The sequence below is a fragment of the Numenius arquata genome, chromosome 7 (genome assembly GCF_964106895.1).
Source record: "Numenius arquata chromosome 7, bNumArq3.hap1.1, whole genome shotgun sequence".
Lineage (NCBI taxonomy): Eukaryota > Metazoa > Chordata > Aves > Charadriiformes > Scolopacidae > Numenius > Numenius arquata.
The window spans coordinates 18,567,393-18,583,848 of record NC_133582.1 but is presented as its reverse complement, the minus strand read 5'-3'; the positions used below and the strand labels follow the sequence as shown (position 1 = coordinate 18,583,848).

The 16,456-nt window shown below is 39.4% G+C and overlaps 1 protein-coding gene across 1 annotated transcript in view; it reads left to right on the top strand.

Moving 5' to 3' along the window:
* The window catches only part of FRK (fyn related Src family tyrosine kinase), a 49,728-nt gene extending 34,799 nt beyond the window's left edge, over nt 1–14,929 (top strand). Inside the window, exons 6-9 of the mRNA XM_074150901.1 lie at nt 4,826–4,984; nt 9,996–10,177; nt 12,355–12,520; nt 14,715–14,929. Of these exons, the coding sequence (XP_074007002.1) occupies nt 4,826–4,984; nt 9,996–10,177; nt 12,355–12,520; nt 14,715–14,929 (722 nt within the window). The remainder of the gene's footprint in view (nt 1–4,825; nt 4,985–9,995; nt 10,178–12,354; nt 12,521–14,714) is intronic.
* The last annotated feature ends 1,527 nt before the right edge of the window (nt 14,930–16,456 follow it).

Below are 16,456 nucleotides of genomic sequence, written 5' to 3'. Positions count from 1 at the left end.
TACACAAGTACTTTAGACAACAAGTGAAAATATTGAGCAGAATGGGTTTGTAACTGTGTCCACTGTGCTACCAAGACCAAATTTCCACAGGGAATATACAAGTGCATAAATATGAACCATCCATCCTGTGTTGAAGAACTGCATTGCATGAACCAATGGTAGGCTTCTTCAAGCTTCTGTCAGTGGGTTGCTTAAATGTTTCAGCAGTTCAGTAAAGATACTCCAGCTGGGTTTAAAAGTTGAATGCACATTAGTATTTCTAGGCCACAGTGATTAAAATGTTTGCGTCCTAAGCTAGAAAGCACAGAAAGAACTGCAGATTTTGTTGAAACAATCTGTTGATCACTGTGACTATAAACAAAAAGAAATAGTAATGTGATGCCTTCATTCAGATAATCCTCTCATTTGTGCACTGGCGTTTGACTCTGCTTTGGAGACATCTGTGACATTTTGCCAGCCAAAATGTAGTGATCGATGTGTGAACAAAAAAACGATACACAAGAACATCTTTGCCTTAAGGAACATCTCTGACTTTTGAGTTGTTGAGCCACAATCATCAAAGAGGTGTAGGGATCAGCAAATAGGAAAATGGTCTAGAAGCCAGCAATTGCTATTTGGCAGTTCTTGGGTCTGCAGAGCACTGGCTTGCTATAGGTCCCTGAACATGTCATTTCACATTTCTGTTTTTATTTCCTCACTAAGGCATTGTTTTTTCTATTTAAGTAGAAATCATTGCAGGAGGGATTTGCACTTTGTCCTATGCTGAGTGTGATGGATTCTCTAGAACCTATTGTCTGGGATAACTTGCTTGTCCAACTGTCAGCATGCAAAGCAGACATCTATCATCACCAATTAATCGTATCTGAAAAAGTTCCTTATGCCTGTTCAAGTTGACAGATGCATTTGTCATTATCATATTGTAAAGCATCTCTCAAGCTTCTCTTTGTGCATGGAAGCTGCCCAAGCATGATTTTTTTTTAGGAAGCTTTCTCAAAATAGTCTCTGGGTTGGTACTGTCAGTGAAGGTTTTAATAATATTTTCATCTCTTCAATATGTCATCTCTTCAGTGCATATGCAGTGTAAAAAGATTTGCACTCAGGAAAGTCTCACGATTTCCCTGAACAAAGAAATTCTTTTATTCAATTTAGTTCAATGGATAACCTTACACTAACTTGTACGTTCACTTCTGTATGGCGAGAAAGCTGCTTGAGGACTGTCAGATACCTATCTCATTCTCCTGTTAATGTGAATAATACACAGTCAGTTTCTTGTGTTACCAAGAAATTATACTTTTAAATGTTATTTATTACGCATAAACTTTTCAGAAGATCACAGTATTCTGTACATAAGTTCATTTTGTATAAACTTACGCAGAAGACAGGATTGCTCTGAAGTACGAGGTTACTTTGAAGTCATTGAATGTTGCAAACAAAAGGTCTCTGGAGGGACTTATCAAATATTTAAGGACCCCTTACATTTAGGCCAGTGGAAACCATGGAAAAATGACCCTTCTCTCTAACTAATTTCCAAATTATTAGTGTTTACCTTATAATGTGAAGCTTCCTAAATTCTAGAACAAAACATTTTCAGAAAAAAAGTAATAAGAACTGATATACCTGCTTTAAGTAGGATTAAATTAGAGGTGATTTCTGGCAAAGCAGCACATCGCAGAACACATCAAAGAATCATATTCCAACGTTTTGTTCTTAAGAAGGACTTTGACATGTACAAAACCATTTTTCATTCAAAACCCAAATTGCCAAAACCATATTTTCTTTAGATACTAATCAATCTACCCCAAACCAGTGTCTTACACAAGGAATACTTGTTTCAGTAAAGGCTTCTGTTAACTAGTTGGTTCTTGGCCAAGTGGTTTCTACTTACAGGAATGTGCTCTTCATACTGTGTTTACCACTTACAGCTGAAAACATATACTTCATTAAAAATGCAGGTAATTCAACTACAAACTAAAAAAAGCCCAGTTATTTGAAACTCCATGTGGCATATACTTTATATGTTTCATTTATATAAACTTCCTCAAAGAAATGCATTGTAACCTCTTTGCCACTATTGGGACAGGCTTTATCTAACTAATTTGTAACAAGCATGTTCTTCTGTTTTCAGAGGCAGTTTTTACTTTGCTTATCTGGTTGCTAAAACCTAGTCTTAGACAAAACACTGATAAAGACACTTTTAAATTTTTGTAGTTAACGTCCAATCCACTTGGTAACTAGAGTATAAGAGCTGGGGTTAGGGTGGGCTGGCAGTTTGGTCATTATCTGCTACTGGTGCTATTTTAAGAGGTAAACTGAGTAAAACTGAAGGTTACACATGCTTTTTAAAATATGCAGGAAATACTTATTGATATTTGTCACTGTTTTGTTATTATTACCTACTTTTACAGTGTAAAGAAGGAATTGCTGCTATTCAGCTAATAGAATACTTCCCTCCTGATCAATTTATTGGAAGTTGTCAGATATGAAAAACATGTTGTTTGGTTTCAGTTTGTTGGAAGAAGTTTATAGCAAGATTAAACCAAGAGATTCCTTGTAGGCAAAATTTGATGATGGGAACAAATCAGACTGTCATTTTCTATGGTGTGAAGAAATCCTGTATAATGATCCACAGAGGGCAGGAGATTTGGCAGACCCCAAGTTTAGAAAATACTTTATCTTTTTTTGAATCAACATGACAAATTTTGGCACCGATGTTAAATCACTAGTCACGCTTATGCATTTACCTTTGAAGGCAGAATTACTCACACCATGCAGCTTCTCTGTAGACGTTAGGGTGATTTCCACAGCAATGCATATATCTTCAAAAGAGTAAACAAATGGACCACAATATTAAAGCAGTATCAAAGTAAGTCCAAACACTTTAAAGATAACCCTAGGTTTTTGGGTTTGGGGTTTTTTTTGTTTTGTTTTAGTTTGGTTTTTTTTTTTTTTTTTTTTTTAATCTAGGAGTAGTGGAAAGTTGAAATAAAGCTGTAAAAATTGTGCTGCTCTAAATAGGAAAAGGAAATGGTTTTAGCATTACAGATATTTGTTTTTTTCTACCTGGCTGTCATAATCTCTGCTTTATCCAGACTAAGTATGAGTCATATACTTTTCATGCAGGCCCCCACTTTCCTCTGACAGTGACAATAGGAAATGGGTATAGCCTGTACCTGTTGAGGAGATGTATTATTGGCTGCTATCCATTTATTGATGGCATGGAAATCCATTACCTTTCACCATTGCTCCTAATGGCATCCTACAAAATATTGTCAAATTGGACCCTGTGGGATTGCCAAGGAAAGAATGAGGACACCAGAGAGAGGAGTATCTGTCCCTTGCAATAATCGTTGCTCTCACAAGTTGCAATGTCAAGAGGCTATTTTTTCATAAAGTCTATGTCAGAAGCATTTCTGAGTCAGTCGCCTTGCATTGATGTACTCATTACTGTGTTTGGGGAAATAGGTTGCAGCACTTTTCAGGAGGCAGCGTTCAAGGCAGGTGTAGAACAGATTTTCTGATGAAGTTTTATTGCTGAGCCATTTAGCATCCTCCCAGCATTTCACTTCATTTAAACAACCATGTTTGGAACAGAGCCAAACTCCCAAATGAACCTTGTTGGTTACCTAATGTTAAAAAAACATAAAATAAGGACTCTTACTCTTGCAGCCTTAGCTTCTCAAAAGACTCAGTCTGCTCACACTAAGAAAAGAGTTGTTTTTTTTTTAAACATGGCATACAGCAGACTAGACTTGGGTAGATTTTTTTTTTCCCCAAAAATTCACTGTAATCTTTTCTTAATGAAACTGTTTTGATTTGGGAGGGAGAAACATTTGAGTAGTTGGATAATTTCACATTTGTTTGTAACAAGTATTTGATGTTATTTACCATCTTCCTCAAACATCTGAGAGTATCCAAACACTGCTGGATCATCCATAGAGAAAGCTTTTCTTCTTTATTTGTGCATGTTTTTTTTGAATCAGTCCCTTATTCAGAATGTATGAGCTCTAATCCTAAATTTGCCACTGACTTTAGCTCCCTGTGCCATTTCTGTATTGTTTCTTTGACATAGCTTATGCATTGATTCACTTTGTATATGAATAGAACTAGAGATATTGTGACCTTATGCAACACTTAAAAAGTTTGGATCATAAGCTGTTACAATACTTCTGCATTTAAGGGAGTGTAAAATTACTGTTACATCTGTGCATACATTGGTATTTCTAATAAGGTTGTTCCAGATGACTATGAGAATATTTGTGTATATACATATATGTATTTGTATGTTATGTGAATGTTATAAATAGGTATTTGTGTTTATGTATATAAAATGCACACATCCACTTCTTAGATGTGCTAAAGTGATTTCAATGCTTTCAGGCTTTGATTGCTGAAGCAGAAATAACAGTGCAACAAATTCTTATTGCAGCACTATTTTTCTGTCAGAAATTTTATGTTCGTTACCTAGGCACTCTTATCTCAGTTTCTGGCCATTTTGTTAACCAGTTGTAAAATAATTGTTTGCTTAAATTATATCAGTTAACATTCTAGCCTCACTTTTTTCTGCCTGGGGGAGGTTAATTTTAGCCTTTATATTTCTAGTGGCTGGAACACATACGTTCCCTGTCCCTGCGCAACTGGCATGTTTCACTCATTAACTGTTTTTTTCAGCTGCACTGTCTGTTTTCTGTGGGAACTGTGAAGATTTGAGATGCTAATGTACTTTGAAAGACAGAAAACAATCTCAGCTATTCCCTTAAGACTGTCAGGCTGGTAGGAAGGCCTTTAATAACCTGAGCTTATGTTTTGTTATATGCTGTTGTTTCAGGTTCAATGGATCCAAAGGACTTTCTGAGGGAAGCACAAATAATGAAGAACTTGAGACACCCAAAGCTTATACAGCTCTATGCTGTCTGTTCTTTGGAGGACCCAATTTATATTATTACTGAGCTGATGAGATACGGAAGTCTTCTAGAATACCTTCAAAGTAAGCAAATGACTATAAACTAATTTCAAGAGGTGCCAGAGCCGTCAGTTTAGTAAATATACTAACATAAAAGATAGAAGTACAACACTCTGGTTTAATATAAAAGCTACATTATTTGTTGCGTGTGGAGACGAGAAAAGAGGAAAGAAAGAGGTTTATGAATTTTTGACATGCCAAAGTATTTGAGAAGCAGGAGTGAATCACATTCACAGTTTGATTCTTGCCTTATAATGACCCACGTTTTTCCACACAGTTCTATGAGTAGATGGAAACATACACTGGCAGAATAAAAATATAAGCATGCAGAAGGATAGGTCATCATATTTGACATGAAATAGAGGCACTTGCACAAAATGTACTTAACGGCTTTGAAATCTATTACTAGGCAGGGATAGCCTTTCACTGTGAATTTGTCCCTTGCCTATCGCACCAGGGCTTTTATCTCCGCAGCACTTCAAAGTGCTCTTTTGAAGGCAAATAATAATTAAAAATAAAGTTGTACAGCCTGGAAGAGACTAGCATAATGATTGCACTTTAAGTTCACCCCTGCTATTGAGAAATTCTTGATTCTAATGTTGTTACCCATTTTCAGTTTAGCAGACGTCTCTGAGATGCTAAATGTCTCCAAAGCTGTAATGATCTCTTGAAGACAAAATGTTTGCTGCAATTGTCTTGCTAAATTTCTTCTCTCTATACAGCCTTTAAGGCAAAGCCCTGTGAAATACCACAGACAGTATTTACTATGACACATGCCTTCCCCCATCTTCTCTGTGGAACCATTTTTTAAGTAAGGCTTAGTCGAGGGATGATTACAGCTAAAAAAATCTCTGGTAGAGGGACAGCTCCACCAGGCACTGCCCAGAACGGCTGCAAGACCCTTGGGCCAGATATCTAAAGTTCTGTAGGCATTTAGTGGCCAGAGGCAGTGAGGCACAAATTTCCTTTAAATTCACATCTTTGGTACCTTTTTGTGCAGATTGCTGCCTATCTGCTTGAAAGAGCCTGGCACATCATGAAATGATTGCTGGGCATGAAAACATTTATTGCACTGGAGAAGTAGCTCTGAAACAGCCAGGATGAGTCACAGCTATTGCAGAGGTGAAAAGTGGCCTGTTTGTGTGTGGAGCACAACGTGTCTGGGACACATCAGTGATCAGTTGCCAGCACGTGCACAGCAGCTGCCCTTGCTGCAGGCAGCGCATGTCTGCAGCCTGACCTTTGGCTAAGCTCTCGTTCCTGTGGCCCTGCATCAGGGAGACTGAGGAAAGCCAGTTGGTTTCCAGGCAGCTGTCAAGATAACTGTAAAAATGGCTGGTTGAAACCCAGCCTAGTGATATCTCTCCTTGTCTGATGGCCTGTGCACAGGGGATAAACAGAACTAAGAGGTGGAAGTAGAGATCCAGGTGCTTTGGTAGCTATTGGCCAGAGAAAAGTCATTGCTGTCAGTGTAATAAGAAAAGAAAAGTGAAGCTTGCATAACGCTTTGTGACTGGAAGTGACCTATATCAGCTGGCAGTCAGTGCCCAGCTCCTGGTAAGCATTTTTGAGACTCAGCTACTTCAGGAACCTGGAAAATATTTCCAAAAGGCTGCTGCCTCTATGTCCACTATAGGTAAATACAGCAAATTGGAACAGAGGCAAAGTCCAGAGATCATTCTTTGGTTAAATTTCCCCTCCTAGAAATGCATGGTATGTTTTTCCAGCTTTAAAAATCCCTTATTTTTCATGCGTAGCGACTACCACATTCCACCATAATGACAGCTACTTAATAATGATGGGCACGTGAATTCCCTGTGTACCCTGTGAATGTACTTTGGGATACTTCTTGATGAGCGCTTCTGTGCAGAGTTATTGAGCTGCCACCACTATGAGAAAAATGCAACTGAAAACTTCTCTTTGTTATTGGATGTGAATGAAATTGTCATAAATGTATGAGTGTTTTTATCAATTCTGATAGACCTGGGGCTTGTTCTGGCAGGGATGCAGTCTTGAAGTTTGATGAATTATTACGGGGGCAATGGTCTCAACTGGGGAAAGTGCTGCTTATTTATTTATTTATTTATTGTCAGACATCTGTCAATGAGAATATTTGGCTGTCTTTCTTATATGAGGTATTGTGATTGATTGCTTAGAACTGGGTGCAGACCCTAAGCCTTCTTTAATATTTTTTCTAATAAATTTTTCATATAAGGGCAATAGTTTTGTCAAAAAGTATTAGTAAAACAGGATTTGGAGGTGCTACATTTTCTTTTTAGGATAAAAAATAATCTATGGGAAGGTTTTATAAATCACAAGTAGTCCCTGGTTTTGAGTGTGGAAGTTACATCAACTTTGGGGTTTTTTGTTGTAGTTTTTCCTTCTTTAAAACACTTTAAAAAAAACTAAAGCACATGTATACCCATATGAATACAGCTGGAAACTCTTCTGACCTGCTCTCAGCCAGCCAGATGAGAGCTGGCTCTGGTCTGAAAACCTCCCTAGTTGTACTAATGCAGTGCTGTGCTTGAACTTGTGTGCTTTGGCTGCCCCAACCTGGGATTTTGGAGGTGTAGTCATAAATCTTTATGAGACAACCATGTACGATTTGCACTTCAGATCCCAAAGAGGCTCCTGATCCACTGTGGCTCCTCCTTACAGCTTTCCCTTCTTTAGCTCCAGAACAGCAGCAGTGCAGAACCGGCTTGTAGAGAGAAACCCTCCAAGAAATACTGCAGCAGCCAGGACAGTGGTGGCCTCTTCCCCTCCCTCAGCCCACATGCTAAAAGCAGTAGGTCAGCCTGGTCTGGGATCCCAAACTTTCTTCCCAGACAGAAAGAAATAGTTTTTCAGCTACGACTCTACCATTAGAGGTGGATCTCATCCTTGTCCTTTAACACAGTGAACCTGTGTGTCCTGCAGGGAATGAGACAGGGAGGTTTTAGCAGCTCTAACTTCTATTCTGCACTGAAGCAGCTCATTAAACACAAGGCTCATGAGTCATCTTTTTTTTTGCCATGACATTGCTGTTCTGCCTCTCGGAGCAAGCTTGTCTCAGGCCAGGCCAGAGCACTGGCAGAGCAATGACAAACCTGTGCTCAAGTCTGTCTGCATCCTTGTCTGCTTTCACCAGGAGGTAGTTCACAGCCTGTGCAGATGAAGGAGCAGTGTGAAAGGGAGCATGGAGAGAGGGATTTTAAACTGAGTCACATTAGCAAGTTTCCAAACCCCAGGTACTCATGCAAGGTACTTGTACATATTTAGTTATTTTCTGATTAAATACAACATAAGCATCATTTGTGGATTTATATCTTTGTTCAGCAAGCTGAATAATAAATGTTGACGTCTGACAGTTATCAGAACTGCAAAACTTCAGTGTTATATTATTCCGTGGCCTGATGATGGATTTTCTTGATGGTTAAGCCATAGATTTTCACATAGCCTGATTTTTCTCCCTCTCTCTTTTAAAGGTCAAGGCAGCTATTAAACATATGTGTGGGAGAGAAAAAGACTTTCTGAGTCAACAATAGAAGTAAATAATCTTAGTGCCTGATTATCATGACAATGAGTTTAGCCTCAAAAAGGAAGTAGGACAATACACACACAGGACAAGTTTAATCATTTAAAATTCATTTCTTTTACCTATTCATCTTAGAACATCCAGATGAGCAGGAAATTCAAGGCCTGGAGATTGCAGAATAGATTAGTAAACAATGGAATTTCACACTCTTCATAAGGAGTGATTGCAAGGTTAGGTCAGATAAAATGCCGGAACTGGAGCAGGCTATGCAAAACAATGCTAAGACACACTTTCACTACAAATCAATTCAAAATAAGCAACAGAAAACTGCCAGCTACAAATGTTTTATTTCTTTAACACAGAGGCAGTAAGGAAAAGTAACCATCCTCAATGAGAAAGGAGAACTACCGATAAACATAGCAGCAAACAGCTTTTTGATACTGTTAAGATTCTCAAACAGAAAATTGAAATTGTTTTGAGTACTAGAGGCTACAGAGGCAGGCATTCATGCTTCAGTGCTGCAGTGTTCGGGTTTGGGTGACAGTGATGCTTGAATATAACACTGATTTGGCTTACCTAGATTATCTTGGGGTATAAATTATTTGCTATGAGGAAGTCAACTGTCCCCAGAATGCCACACAGGCCCTGAATTTGAATTCTAATGTGTAAATACACCAATGATTTTTTTTGGGGTACCTGTCTTACTATTTTTGCCTGCAGTTTTTCATGGCCTAAGGCTCTTTCCTTCATTTGCAGAGGCACGTTGCTCTGCTCAAAGGTTTTCTACTACTTTGTTTGAACAGCCGATCTTTGATTGCCAAATCTCTATTTCTGGGACTTGCTGATCTTACAGTGGTGGGAATGGCACGCACATTGCTTCAGAAAGTTCTACAAGAGAATCAAGCAGCTTGAAAGCAGCTCAAGGAGTCCTGCTGTTGAGTAGCAGCAACAGAGATAACAGCGTGAAGCAGTCAAGTGGACTGGAAAGTGAAAAAGAGAGTCACACTTGACAGCAGAGGGTATATTTCCTAGTAAGAATCATTGGAGAACAGGGAACAAGGCTAATTTTGTACTTTTCCATCTTTAGTCAGCTTTGGCTACACCCAGTGAGTACTGACATTAACTCTTACTTACAGTTTGGAACGGGTTATGGACTTGTCAGAAAGGCAAACATCTGCATTGCTTTTGGTAGCTAAATGCCTTTTTCTTTGGACTTTGTCAGCAGCTCCTGACTCTAGCCTAGGCCCAGCTGTAGGCCTAGAGCAGCTGCTGCATTTAGTATCCACTGTTTTTGGAGAAGATGGGACAAGTATTGTTACTCAGTTATTGTGAAATCGGCTTCATAACTTTAAGTAGTGTCATTCACTAACCTGTGTCATTTGGTCAGGCTGTTACTTTATTGTATTGTATGGCTTTGCTGATTTATGTTGGCTATTTGAACCAGTCATCTGTCATGTTATTTATGTCTGAATACCACAAATACTATGTTTTCCTTGTCATCTTCTTTTTAAACAGAAGATGCAGGCTCCCAAATCTTCCTGCCGCATCAAGTAGACATGGCTGCTCAGGTGGCTTCCGGGATGGCTTACCTCGAATCCCAGAACTATATTCACCGGGATCTGGCAGCCAGGAATGTTCTTGTTGGTGAACATGGTGTTTACAAAGTGGCAGACTTCGGACTTGCAAGAGTTTTTAAGGTGGGTTGCGAGAGGGTGTATTGGCTCTACTTTAACTCTGGGGAACAAGGTGGAAGAGGTCAGCTAAAGGATGAATTATAGTCTCTGAATCACTGGGTTCAGGCAAACGGCATGCCCAGAGAGAGAAGGACCCCTAACGTGTTTATCTGCACTGTTTGTCTGCGTTATCCCATGCAAGGTTAGAAGCCAACCTGTGCCTTTGTGTCAGTCTGAAGATGGCATCCTTGTGTCTGCTTCCCACTCAGACACTAAGGAAGGAGCCTGGCAGGCAATACCCTTTGTTGCACAACCTTTATCCACAACACTGGTGTCTGCCACATGGAGAGAGGTCACAGGAATGATGGCAAAATTATATTCCTGAGCCTGTAAGGGAAGGCATATAAAAATGTATTGACAGCTATTTTCTCCTTGTTCACTTCCCCACTGCCTCCGTGATGCTTGTGAGTGCAGGTAGTAGTCATAAAAGGACCTTATTCCTCTCCGTGACTAACAGCAGAGTTCATAAAGTGAGCTCTCAGAGCTTTAAATCTGGTGCAGTTTCAAGTTCTTTGCCATTGTACTGCTTTTTTTTTCCTTTAGCCCTTGAGGACATGGAATGCAAAGTAACGCTGACCAAGATCACCCTAGGAAGGAGCTGTGGTTTAGAAATGAGATCTTCCACCTCTGAAAATTATTTGGTCGGAGTTGGAAAGATTTGATTTGCCATATTTTATGGATTTCAATATGTAATCCACAATTTCTGAGGTTTTATTATTGTTTTTATTGATTTATGTTCTTGCGCTGAGAAGGAAAAACAGAGAAAAAAAGCCCTCTGCTTCTCGTTTGTTTTTCTCCATTCAAGCAGCAGAAATTGAAGTTCATAACAGAGTTGGATTTATTACACAGTGAAGTATAGAATAATGGCTTGACAGTGGCATCAAGGGACTTCAGAAGTGCTTTTTGCTTAATTTTGATTCTTCTAGTTATGCATAAGTTTAGATTGCACATATTTTAACATGAAAAAAAATATTTTTAAATGAACAATGCTTACAATGGATATTTCTCCTCCGCCCTCACTAGAGAGGGTAATAATTTACAGCTGTTGACATTTCTTGTTAAAACTGAACTTTACTAAAATACTCTGTCATAGAACCATCTTGGCAGACATTCTTAGGAATATTGTCTCCTACACCAAAGCACTAACATGGTCACATGCAAATATCCCGGAGGCACAGGTGTGAGAAATGAAATCTGTATTTCTCTGTGTTAATTAGCATAATGAAATAATTTTTAATTTCTAGAAATTAGTATTATGGTCAAGATGCCAAATGTATCAGTATGTAGATACAAAACACTATCAACCAGTCTTTTCAAAAGTATAGTCCATTACAGCTGGGAAATGTACATTCTGTATTAAAAATAAACAAAAAAAATCTTGTACACATTTGCCTGGATTTGCATGTGGAAAACCTGGTTGAGGCTTGGATGTGACTGATGTACACTAAATTGCATTTAAGAATTAGAGAATAAATGTTCACAAAATTTAGATGTCTGTGTTATAAAACTTTAAGGATATGATTCTACAAATTTGCAAGTAAATTTTCTTTTTCTATGTGTATTTCATCTTCACTTTACATGTATTAATTGGACCCACTGTAAGCTAATATGTTAATTTGAACCACTTGGAGTTTGTTCTTTGGTCCCCAAAACCGTCTTAAGTGATTGTTATCAAAGTCAATGGCCCTTCAACACGGCAATAAATCACGGAAGAAAGGTTCTGAAATTCATTAGTTCTTACTCTTGCTTTCTCTGTTTACTGAGGACCAGACGTGGAGCCATTTGGTCTCCAGCGTCAGCAGGATGCTTACGCTGCCACTCCTGACAGACTTTTGAAATCTTGCATGCCAGGTCCAGAATTCACAGTAGCAGGTCATAATTAATCACAAGCCACTCCAACACTGTGTGCTCACTTGAAATGATAAATGCTTTAGAAAAGCCTCCGATGAGCAGGAACATTTCTCAACTCTGACGCCCAATTCAACAATAGACTTCAGAAAGTGCATGGTTTAATACCCTGAAAGGCCAGTGCTTGGCTAAAAGAGGATAAGATTAAGCACATGCTTAGCTTAATCAGATGCTTAAGTGCTTTGCTGAAGCAGATCTGAAATCAGACTTACTTCATTTTTCACCCATGACAGGTAGAAAACGAAAATGTATATGAAGCTAGGAATGAAACAAAACTCCCAGTGAAATGGACAGCCCCGGAGGCAATCCGCTACAGCAAATTCAGCGTTAAGTCAGATGTCTGGTCATTTGGAATACTTCTGTATGAAATAATCACCTATGGGAAGATGCCTTACGCTGGTATGTGCTTTTACCTAAAGAATGATGTCTAATGTTTTCTTGCTTTGAGAATGACACGCACAAAAAAGTTGAATGCCTGTACTGTGGGCACGTTAAAGGGTTAAAACTGTAAAACCAGAAAGAAGGCAGTTCAGATGAGGTCCATTTAGTGGGTCAGACCTTCTGGCTGCCCTAGGCTCACTGGAAGCTTTCCAAAGGCTGTGATTAGCAGCCATTCAAGCTTCCTCTCGCTGGAGTCAACCTGCATTGCACAGGCACCTATGCCAACTGGCTATTTCCCTCCAGCATCCAATCAATGATGCCAGTTCTTGGAATGTGGAAAAACGGAAGGTCTTTCTGTCTCCCATCTTCCCCTTGTTGTTTTGTTTTGGTTGGTTTTTTTGTTTGTTTGGGTTTTTTTTTGGTTTGGTTTGGTTTTAATTTATTTTTTGAGGATATCTCATGAAAGAACAGATTATTATGTGTGAAGTGCTGCATAGGCACTTTAGGAAGAAGGTGTCTGAAAAATGAATAAGGGTGTTTTTACCCCCTTCTCTCATATTTGACTATGGCAACGGAAAGTGTTCATAAAGAGAAGGATCACAAAAATTAGGAATAAAATATCACCAACCTCAAAAGTAGATTTAATGGTACGAGAGCAGCTATTATTCCTAGCACTGTGAGAAATGCTGGAGGAACTGTGGCTCCAATAACACAAGATATCGGTGAGATGATTGACTGTGACTTATTTTGTGCTGGTGAGGAGAGCACAAGGGAAGGACTAAAGCAAAAAAAGTTATGCTGCACCTGTACAGGCCTGAGGGGTAGTGCGTTTGCCATAAACTACATTTCACAGGGTCCCAAACTGGTATTTCCTGTAAAAGGAAAAATTGATTTTGCTTTTTGATTCCCACCCTCGCCTCCTGTGAAAACATTCTGGAAAAAAAAAAAAAACAAAACCCAAAGCCACCAAAGCCAAACATCCTCAACTCTTTCTTATATAAACTATAGGTGTGTGCACAGGCACGCACTAACATAAATAAACTATTCAAGTATAAAAGTTATGTAACGTCATGATACTGGATATTGTCTGAAAATATGTTCAGCATTATCCCTTTGCAAAGGCACGGTTTACCTGTAACTTTACAATATAAAATGTCCTTTTTCCATGTCTATTTGCTTACTTGGCATTTCTTTCAGGAGTTTGTCCTCAGTAATCAGTTGGGAGAAGAGGTTATGTTGATCCATGGTGGCAGTGGTTAATGTACAGAGAAAACACAGAATCACACAATGGTAGGGGTTGGAAGGGACCTCTGGAGATCATCTAGTCCATCCCCCTGCCAAAGCAGGTTCACCCAGAGGAGGCTGGACAGGAACACATCCAGGCAGGTTTTGAATACCTCCAGAGAAAATGACACCACCACCTCTCTGGGCAGCCTTTTCCAACACTCTGTCACCCTCAAAGTGAAGAAGTTTTTCCTCATGTTGGGATGGAATTTCCTGTGTTCCAGTTTGTGTCCGTTGCCCCTTGTCCTGTCTCTGGACACCACTGAAAAGAGTCTGGCCCCATCTTCTTGCCAACCACCACTGCATTCAGAGATCTAAGGAAAAGAAGTAAAAATCCTACAATTCAATATTTAATTTAAAGAGTAGAATAAAATGGAAAGGGAACAGGACAGTAGTCTTAATATATAAAGGTATAGCAAAAGTAAGGGAATGATTTCTTTTCGCGGTGACAGAGCAGGCAGGATGCCATCACATAGCTGTGCCAGAGGAAACTTAGGGCTGAGGTTAGGGAAAACTTTCTAAATGCGAGAAAAATTCAGCAGCAGGACAGATTTTCTTGGGAGATTTTGGAGCCACTGAGACTAGAGAGATTTAGGAACAATTTAAGCAAAACAGATGCCAGAAAAATTTCAGCAAAGCCAGGTGGCTTGGGAAAAGCCTGGTACCGGGATGAATCCATTTGCTGTGTCTCTCAGGTGGGGTGAGTGGTCTGGGAAATGCTGGAGGTGGATGTTAACTGCTGGTTTGGAATCCTCCAGTGACTCCTGTGGCCTGTTGCTGTCAAAGGGGACATGCTGAGGCCACCTCTGCCCCCGTGTGCCTCACAGAGGGGCATCCTATTGCCTCACCTGGGTAGGAGATAGAGGCACGTGGCATCACTAAGCAGACACTGAGTAGTCTAACAAATGAATGAACTTTCTGCCTGCAGGTATGGCCGGGCACCAGGTGATCCAGATGCTGGACAACGGGTACAGGCTTCCTCAGCCAGCATCCTGCCCGGCACCGCTCTACCAGTTGATGCTGCAGTGCTGGAGCATGGAGGCGGATGGACGGCCCACCTTTGAGGCCCTCTGCAATCAGCTGGAGTCCTACTTCGACAATGACTCCGAGTCCTATGCCCGTGCCTTGGACATGTTGAAATGAAACCCCACAGCAGGGCACTGAGGGACCCCCATGGTGGGGGCTGATGGACAGATGCCAGCCAACATGGCTGAAGGGGAAGAGGGCTGTGAAATCAGCCTATCCTCCCTCGTGGAGGTTATTAGGGGTTGCTGAGGCATTCTGGTACGTTCTCATCCTCGTGCTGATACTCAAAGACACCTAAAATTTTTGCTTCTGGCAAGTGTTTTGCGAGACTAAGCATCAGGAAGCTGGAGGGGTGGGGGGCTTCTAAAAAATAGAATGTCTTCTATTTATTTTTTAAATAGCAGATTGCAAGAATGAACAAATGGAATGGGTGTTGCTCAATAACCATGGTAGCATTTTGTCATTTCTTTATGGGAATAATTATTTGCTGTTCCTTAGATTTTTGATTCCTAACAGGTTGTTCTCATGAAGGAACGTGATGGCTCTGCACAGCAGGATCTGTGCTTCCAGAGTCCCTTCATTGTAAAAAATAAAATAAAATAATCCCATGACTGATGGTGGCACAATCCCGATTAGTTTCCTTGCTTAGACTTGAAGTACACGTGCTTTTCCTATATCAGAAAATAAAACAGATTTTCACGGGAGAAAAGGAATTATTTTTTGTGGATGCAAAGAGTGATCTTTTTAGTTTGTCTACAGTTCCTCTTTTACAAGAATAAACACAGTTATTATTAATTCTTGAAGCTGTTTGCTCTTAATGCTGTTAAATAGTGCTATGGAGCTGATGAGTTATTGCCATTGAAGTGTAAGGATTTGTTTTATAGTTCTTAATTTTAGCAATATTGGAGGAGAAGATATTTTAATATGAACTCTAGAATTCCTTAGCTTTTAGAGCAACAGCCTCTCCAATCCTGCTGCCCAATTCACGGACCCTCTCCCACAGGACAATGCCCAGCGCAGGTCTAAATATTTTGCAGAGGAACTAGCAATCCATGCCTCCATCTTCTCCAGATGTAACTCTGATATAAGAGATTTAAATAATAGATGATCCTTTTTTTTTTTTTTTTTTTTTTTTTGTTCCATGGGGAAATGGATCTAAGGTGCTTCTGCTACCAGTCTTTACAACTACAAATTCTTGGGGTTTTTTCCATTTTTTCTAATTAACTACAATATTGGTCCTGCTAAAACCTGATATCACTGTGACAGTTTTATGTTCTCAATTGTGAGGCTTAGAGAACCAAGTTTCAATTATTTACTTATGATTCATCAGTTAATTATTTAACAACATAATTCAGGAATTAAGAGCTGTACTGTGTTAACATAGCGTGAGCTCAGTATAAGTGTGCTACCATTTTCCTCTAATATCAAAAAAGGGTATAAATAAATGAAAAGATTCATTACTTTAAAGGCTGGGTGGCTTTTATTACATCTTTCCGATTTTCTTTTCTTCTCTTTATACTTCAGATCCATTCATCTCAGTGCCTTGCTTCTAATTTTTAATTTCCTTTTCCCCTCCTCTACTTTTGGAAGGCAGCACACCTTTTTTTTTTTCTTTTTTTTTTTTCTTTCATACACATGTCTTAT